This window comes from Priapulus caudatus, unplaced genomic scaffold (genome assembly GCF_000485595.1).
Source record: "Priapulus caudatus unplaced genomic scaffold, Priapulus_caudatus-5.0.1 Scaffold682, whole genome shotgun sequence".
Lineage (NCBI taxonomy): Eukaryota > Metazoa > Priapulida > Priapulimorpha > Priapulimorphida > Priapulidae > Priapulus > Priapulus caudatus.
In genome coordinates, this window is record NW_014577743.1 from 156,394 (window position 1) to 164,793 (window position 8,400).

The 8,400-nt window shown below is 42.5% G+C and overlaps 1 protein-coding gene across 2 annotated transcripts; it reads right to left on the reverse strand.

Moving 5' to 3' along the window:
• Window positions 1-1,938: 1,938 nt before the first annotated feature.
• Window positions 1,939-4,496, reverse strand: LOC106812757 (peptidyl-prolyl cis-trans isomerase B-like). 2 transcript variants are annotated; one of them, XM_014816728.1, is made up of 6 exons: window positions 4,345-4,496; window positions 4,081-4,170; window positions 3,470-3,671; window positions 3,172-3,291; window positions 2,917-2,999; window positions 1,939-2,751 (listed from the first exon to the last, which is right to left on the reverse strand). In XM_014816728.1, exons 2-6 carry the CDS (start codon window positions 4,129-4,131, stop codon window positions 2,614-2,616), a joined length of 594 nt encoding a protein of 197 aa, XP_014672214.1. In that variant the 5' UTR covers window positions 4,132-4,170; window positions 4,345-4,496; the 3' UTR covers window positions 1,939-2,613. The 2 variants fall into 2 exon arrangements, with proteins under 2 accessions (XP_014672214.1, XP_014672213.1); XM_014816727.1 differs by having other exon boundaries at window positions 4,081-4,174; window positions 4,345-4,493.
• Window positions 4,497-8,400: the final 3,904 nt, after the last annotated feature.

An 8,400-nucleotide genomic window follows, 5' to 3' on the forward strand; every position in this document is an offset into this window, starting at 1 on the left:
GAGAGAGAGAGAGAGAGAGAGAGAGAGAGATAGGGCGAGCGAAAGAAAGAGCGATATAGAGATATAGATAGACAGAGCGAGAAGGAAAGAGGGAGAGAGCGCGCGCGCGCGAGATATATATATATACATTATATATTATATTTATATATATATTATAATGTACTATTAATATATATTATATATAAATATAATAATATGATCTAATAAGGTATTTATTAGCTCTTGATATGATATATAGTAAAAATACATGAGCTGCACACTTGTATGATAGGGGAGGGGTGTGGAAGGAAGGGGTGAGGGAGGGATGTGGGGAGGCGAAGGAGGAACATAGGAAGGGGTGAGGGAGGAAATGTGGGGAGGCGAAGGAGGGACATAGGAAGGGGTGAGGGAGGAAATGTGGGGAGGCGAAGGAGGGACATAGAAAGGGGTGAGGGAGGGGATCGGGAAATGGCATGCGTGATCGGTTATTGATCTGTGGAGATAAGAAGCATGCATAATCGATAATCTGTCATAGGGGTTTAATAATGAAGCGATGCGGCGCTCTGATATGCGCGTCATCACTCGATGTCATTCACCCATCCCCCCCCCGGCTCTCTCTTCCTCTCGCTCTCTCTCTATATCTCTCTCTCTCTCTCTCTCTCTCTCTCTCTCTCTCTCTCTCTCTCGTATACACACACGCACGCGTGCACACATACGCGCGCACACACCTACGCCTGCGACGTACGCAAGCACGCACGCACAGAAAGAGAGGAACACACATGCGCGCGCACTCACCTGCACGCACACACGCACACGCACGCACACACGCACGTGCACACGCGCACACACGCAAGTACACGCACGGACACATGCACACACACACACACACACACACACACACACACACACACACACGCACACATACACGCGCGCGCACTGCTACATGACGTGTAAGTATGTGCGCGGGCCGCCCGAGCTAGCTGCGAGAATAGATGGGTGTGTGTAATGCACTCGAGCATGTCGCCCCCCGGGACCAACTGCTGCTGCTGCTGCTGCGGCTGCTGCTAAAGCGGTGTGAAGTGAAACCTTAGCCTGCTACCACATGCTCAGCCTGCTATAGCCGGGCCCTCCGATAAACACTGGCAACACGCCGGTTATACACGTAATATTGCGGCATGGAAGACGAACATAATATATACTTTTACATGTTGCTGTTTTTGCAGTTAGGAGTTGAGGAGTCACCGCGCAGTAGAGCAAAGTAAATGCTTATAGTCGCAGTTACATTGATACAGACTTGCCCAACTAGCCCCAACTTCCCATATTCGAATTTTCTTATACAATTTTTGCAAATAGTTATCATGAAGGCTTTATATTGTTTAAATGCTACTGAAATAGAAACGTGAATAAATCTCGAGTATTTCGCGCATATAAATTCATCTGTCCTGTCTTCGTATGGATGTATGTATATAAGCTTGGTAATACGAGCAGCTACAGTGGTCGCGTCTGGTTTTACTGCGTGGGAATCCTCAGCCACTGAGCATAGGTCTCCGCACACGGGCGCGGTACCCGCATATATACCACATGTGGCCATGAGACCGACTACTGAGACGCCGTCAACAGTTTCTCTGCCTAAAAACTGGGAGATGGGCGCGAGCCGCCGCGTTGCACGAAGCGAGGAAGTACGGTCGGGTGCGGGCTGACACTGCTTACGTGGCACTGCTTACGTGGCACTGCTTACGTGGCAGTCCCTAGCCATGAGCGTCTTAAAGCAACACACCAAGTTTCGCCCCGCCAGCTGCTGTATGTGCGAGACTCCTATCATCCAGGGAGGTGAATGGCCCCGTGTGTGTGTGTTACATCTCAGACGCGCGGTATACCAAAACGGATTTAATTGGGCTGATATCGTTGGGAGGAATTATGGGCGACGCGATCAGAAAAGTATGAAATCAATAATATTGGTGCTTGATGAAATAGACATGTATTTATTCTATCTTGTCACGACAAGGTTCAACCACACAATTTCATATGACTGGATCAAATATCTAAAACAAAAATGTTATTTCATGTACTGGGTTTTTCGTTTGAAGCGCGAAGTCATCAACCCTAATTAATTCCGAAAAGGAGCCCAGCAATGATAAATAATAAACATCTTTTTGATTCTATGATTATCATCAACCAAAACAGCATCTGTGCTTTTCTATAAAACATCTTCCAGAGATTCTGTATGTCAATTGTTGAAAATTATACAAAAGATTCGATCAAATAATCCAGAACATATTGTTCACAGCCAACATCTCTGTGGCCAATACTCCGATCATACGTACTACAAATCATACTACAAATAAGTAGAATATATCATTCATGTTAATATAGAGTTTTACTAGGAAACTGATTTGGCACTGTACATTCAACTCTCACAATATTTTTCATGAGACACACACAAAGAATTTAAATACATCACCATGCACTAGGCAGCAAAACCACTTCAAAAAAATAATTTATTAGACAATTTATAAAAAGAGTGATGCTGCCTCGAGCCTGGGAACAGTATAGACAACATAATAGTACGAAAAATTAGTGTGAGAAAGACAATGGTTGAACGGGCTGCAGCACTATTGTCCACGAGTCTGATTTTCATACGGTATTAATGTCATATGGTTTATCTACGGGAAGCACGCCAGACTCGGCGATGACGGCATTGGCTACAGGCCTGTCGTTCCCGTCCGTATCCAAGCTTTCGATCTGTTCAACCACGCCCATTCCTTCCACCACCTGCATGACGAATTAAACGTATGATGCTCAACGCAAGGTAGCCGCACGTGGGACTACTATACGTATATACTTGTTATCTTTTCCCGTATGCAAGAGATCGATTTTTACACTCGATAAAGGACCATATGGTTGCGGGAATGAAAAAGATATGAAGAAATTTCTCACCTTTCCGAATACAACGTGTTTTCCATTCAGCCAGTCTGTCTCTACTGTTGTAATAAAGAATTGGTTTCCATTTGTGTTCCTACCTATAAACAAAAATGGCGTTCATGGTGTCAAATATATAAGGCATCATAAATTGAACAAGCTTTCTTAAAATATTTTTTTACAAGTACACTATTATGTATTATTTCTTCATACTTCTATACTCCATTAAACAAAAAATTCTATTATTTATAATCTTCACGAAAATGTACATACCAGCATTTGCCATGCTAACCCATCCTGGTCCATAATGATTCACCTCGAAGTTTTCATCATCAAAATATTTTCCATATATGCTCTTGCTACCAGAACCATCCATTTTCTCAAAATCTCCTCCTGAAATTGAAACCTCATCCGTCAATCCTACTCGAGCACAGCAAAATCAATATTGTCAACACACACATGCGACATTGTTGCATGGAAACAAAATACCGACAGCGCAAATATGCTACATACAACGTCGACAGCAGAGTGATAAGAAGCACTGGCAAAAGCCGACTGAAAGCACGCTCACCCTGTATCATAAAATTCTTGATGACTCTATGAAACATGCTGGTCTTGTATCCGTAACCTTCACTGTGACTGGCCAGGGCCACGAAATTGGCTACCGTCTTTGGAACGGTCTGGCCGAATAGTCCGATAACAATGCGACCGATTGGTTCATCGTCGATGCTGATGTCAAAGTAGACTTTGTCGGTGACCATCGTCTTGCTAGCCTAAGATACACAAACGAAAGTGAGAGATAGCTTAGAAATGTTATTGACAGTCATAATTGTATTGATGCGTAAAAGAAATCAATCAATAAAATCATTATCATCATTTATTATTATTAGTGTTATTATAATTACTATTATTATTAGTAGTAGTATTTATCACTATTACTATGACTATTACTATTTCTATTACTTTTATCACAAACATATACAGATTCCGTTATACGCGTGCAGTACATCTTAAATTACGTTGGTATCGTGTAGAACGTTGATTTTTCTACTATAGACATACGTGCAGTTTTGAACTTAATGTTATCATGTCTGACAGACAGTAATAAAATATATGATTCTCATGTTATAGCGCTCAGGTAGAAAAATGCTAGATTCATATGTGACAATGTAAATAACTCACCTGACACAGATGCAGAGCAAATATGAGAATCGTTCCTAGGAAAATCTTCATTTTGAGTTTGTGGTCTTTTATTCTACTGGGCCGGAATCACTGGCTAAAACAAAAAAAATTAAAACGCGTATCGATTAAATAAGAATGATACTATAATATCGACGGTAATATCGGCACTTAAATATAGTTGATAGAATTCATATTACATTATATCGTTGTGCGTTTTAGAAGCAACTGTAGTATTAACCTTTGCTATCAAGAAGCTAGACTTACATTCGGATATGTTGATTTTGCTGAGCGCAGCAACTGACGTCTTATCTATCGTCTGCTCTGTTCAAGACTGGTGAATTGGACGGGGCTCGCAATTCGTTCCTAGTTGTATGACGTCACTCGCTGAACGTAGATAGCTGAACATGGGGCAACCGCCCATTGGGCAATTATCTATGGCTCAGCTCCGCGCCCAGTACAGGAGTATGTGTCATTCTAGTAACGCCACTGGCTATGATATGTCTATAGGCGCGGCGCTGAAACGTCGTATATGCTGTTAAACGCATCATGTATAATATTGTATATATGCGATAGAAAGCCGTGCTTTTATTGATATGCAAAATAATTTATATTTCACGCATTATTTGTAATCAAATAAAAGTTAGAGAGAGGGTAAGGTGGAGGAGGGGGATGGAAGGAGGATGGAAGGAGGATGCGAGAAGGATGTGAGGAGGAGGAAGAGGAAGATGGGGGAGGGGGGGTAGCGGTGGAAAGGGTAGGAGGAGGAGAAGAAAAGAGAAGGTTCAAGAAGAAATTGAAGATGAGGATAAGAAGAAGGGGAAGGAGGTGGAGTAAAATGATCATAGAAAGCAGGATGTAGAGGAGGAGAGGATGAGAAAACGAAAAAAGGAGTAGCGAGTCGAGAATGGAAAGGGAGAAGAGTATATATATATATATATAGTGGTAAATGTGACATTTTCAATAAAATGAAGGAAAATATGCAGAGAAGTGCTTTCTGTATAATATAATGATAAAAGATATATATAATATTATTATATATCTCTTTTATCATTGCTTTTCATTCTCATACTATATTGATATGTTAGATCTTGAATCTCTAATAATGCAAAACCTAATGTGACGTCTTAACATATTAATATAAATTTTAAACAACGTCATGGGAGCATTCTGAGTATATATTACGAATAACGCATGCTGGTAGCAACCAAATAATAAGCAGGCGACAGATATCCACATCCAAGTGTGGCTTTAGGCCACCTCGTCCCCCGCCGGTGGCCTCCATGCAGCCCCCGTCAGCTCACTCCGACAATAACCCTTCCGGGACCGAAAATAGTTCTTTTTGTTTACGTATTTTAGTAATGCTAAAACAAGTTATCAAGGTATATGCCGATTGTATTACCCATAGGCATAGATATAGCATTAAATAGGGGGGGAAACAAGACAAGCGCCAGTGCAGCACTCGGTAAGTTATTAGTAGCACGTTATATATAGTGTTTTCGGTGTCATGTTCGTATGACGGGGGCCTAAGGCCATCTATATAGTATTTGTATGACGGGGGCCTAAGGCCACGTATATAGTATTGTAATAATAGAATAGTGTATGATGGGGGCCCAATGCCACATATATAGTATTTGTATGACGGGGGCCTAAGGCCACCTATATAGAATTGTAATAATAGTTTATGATGGGGGCCCAAGACCACATATATAGTAATACTATAGTAAGTATAATACTAAGTATTGTATATGACGGTGGCCTAATGCCATCTATATAGTAATGTAGTATAGTGTATGCTGGCGGCCCACCAAGGCCTCCTATATAGTAGTGTGTGGTAAGCCTTGGTTGTAAGCTATACCGGCTCCAGCAAAGAAAAGTAGGCTGCATCACTTGCACAGTGTATTATTGCTCCAGCGGGGCCCTGGGCCCCCGGTGGTTTAAGGCCACACTTGGATGTGGATATCTGTCGCCTGCATACGCAGAGGGGACCTTACATGCAAGGTCTTCCTCCTATTTAAAATGATGTCTACTGATGGAATGTTATTATATAAATCTATGCTAGGATAAGTCCTCTTCATTTTAAATGCATAATCTTTGCAAAATACGATTTCTCTCGGGAGATATTGCGCATGCGCGCGCACCGTGTTAGGCGTGCAGTGCCGTCTGAGGCAAACATAAACACAGGTCTACTGATAAAAGTTTATTAGGGAAATCTATGCTGAGATACCCCCTAACAATTTTAAATGCATATTCATCACAAAATATAACTCCTTTGGTGAGATATAGCGCATGCGCTAACACACTAACTTAGCCAGATTGTGTACTGGCTGGTATACGCAGCGGGGACCTTAGATGTGTTGTATTGTACATTGTGCGTTGTAATTAACCAGTAGCACTTCTAGCCAGGCTAGGCGAGGCAGTGGAACTAATTGATCTGTGTTCTGGCTTGGTGGTTCGTTGTTGTTTTGGTAATGACGCGGGATGTACGGCACTATATATTTGCGTCGCGTCACCTAGCCCCGCCAAGGTCCGGCCGATAATGACGAAAAACCGGTCGGATGGAAAATGTCGCCAGGCGGTTTTCGGAAACGTAAATTAGGCACGGACGAAGAATCAGGGAAGTTATTACCCAGAGGAAGAGACGAGAGACGATATAGAGGAGATACACAAAGACGAGACACGGGGCCTATAGGCTTGGGTGCCTAGGTCGCCGTAGTGTATATATATTTGTATTGTGTTTTACTAATAAAGTCAGTCTTTAAGAACAAATTCTGCGACTACATCGTCTTTACTCTTTGCTACAATCTGCTACCATTTGCTAACTCGACGCTGCTACGATGCCGGAGCGGAGATCAACAACATTTCCCAGTACAATACATGCAAGGTCTTACTCCTATTTCTTAATTAATGTCTACTGATGGAATGTTATCATATAAAATCTATGCTAGGATAACTCCTCTTCATTTTAAATGCAAAATCTTTGCAAAATACGATTTCTCTCGGAAGATATTGCGCATGCGCGCGCACCGTGTTAGGCGTGCAGTGCCGTCTGGGGCAAACTTCATAATATAGCTTGCTGAGGGGGAGAGGGGATGGGAGACTGAGGAGAGGCGGCAGGGAAGATAGCTGGGGGCGGTAGAAGAAGAAGGAGGCTGAGCGACGTACAGGCAAGGGAAAGGACGCGAGGGCATAAAGTAGGTGTTTTGTACCCTACATGCTAGGGCGCTCTCCTAATTATAAACACATGTCAACTGATAAAAGTTTATTAGGGAAATTTTGTACCCTACATGCTAGGGCGCTCTCCTAATTATAAACACATGTCAACTGATAAAAGTTTATTAGGGAAATCTATGCTGAGATACCCCCTAACCATTTTAAATGCATATTCATCACAAAATATAACTCCTCTGGTGAGATATTGCGCATGCGCTAACACATTAACGAAGCCAGATTGTGTACTGGCTGGTATACGCAGCCGGGACCTTACATGCAAGGTCTTCCTCCTATTTCTTAAATGATGTCTAGAGATGGAATGTTATCATATAAATCTATGCTAGGATGACTCCTCTTCATTATAAATGCATAATCTTTGCAAAACACGATTTCTCTCGGGAGATATTGCGCATGCGCGCGCACCGTGTTAGGCGTGCAGTGCCGTCTGAGGCAAACTTCATAATATAGCTTGCTGAGGGGGAGAGGGGATGGGAGACTGAGGAAAGGCGGCAGGGAAGATAGCTGGGCGGTAGAAGAAAAAGGAGGCGAAGCGAGGGACAGAGGAGGCATGGGGAAAGACGGGAAGGCATAAAGTAGGTGTTTTGTACTTTACATGCTAGGGCGCTCTCCTAATTATAAACACAGCTCTACTGATAAATGTTTATTAGGGAAATCTATGCTGAGATATCCCCTAACCATTTTAAATGTATATTCATCACAAAAAAACAACTCCTCTGGTGATATATTACGCATGTGCTAACACACTAACTTAGCCAGATTGTGTACTGGCTGGTATACGCAGTGGGCACCTTACATGCAAGGTCTTTCTCCTATTTCTTAAATGATGTCTACTGATGAAATGTTATTACATAAATCTATGCTAGGATAACTCCTCTTCATTATAAATGCATAATCTTTGCAAAACACGATTTCTTTCTGGAGATATTGCGCATGCGCGTGCACCGTGTTGGGCGTGCAGTGCCATCTGAGGCAAACTTCATAATATAGCTTGCTGAGGGGGAGAGGGGATGGGAGACTGAGGAAAGGCGGCAGGAAAGATAGCTGGGGCGGTAGAAGAAGAAGGAGGCTGAGCGAGAGACAGGGGAGGCA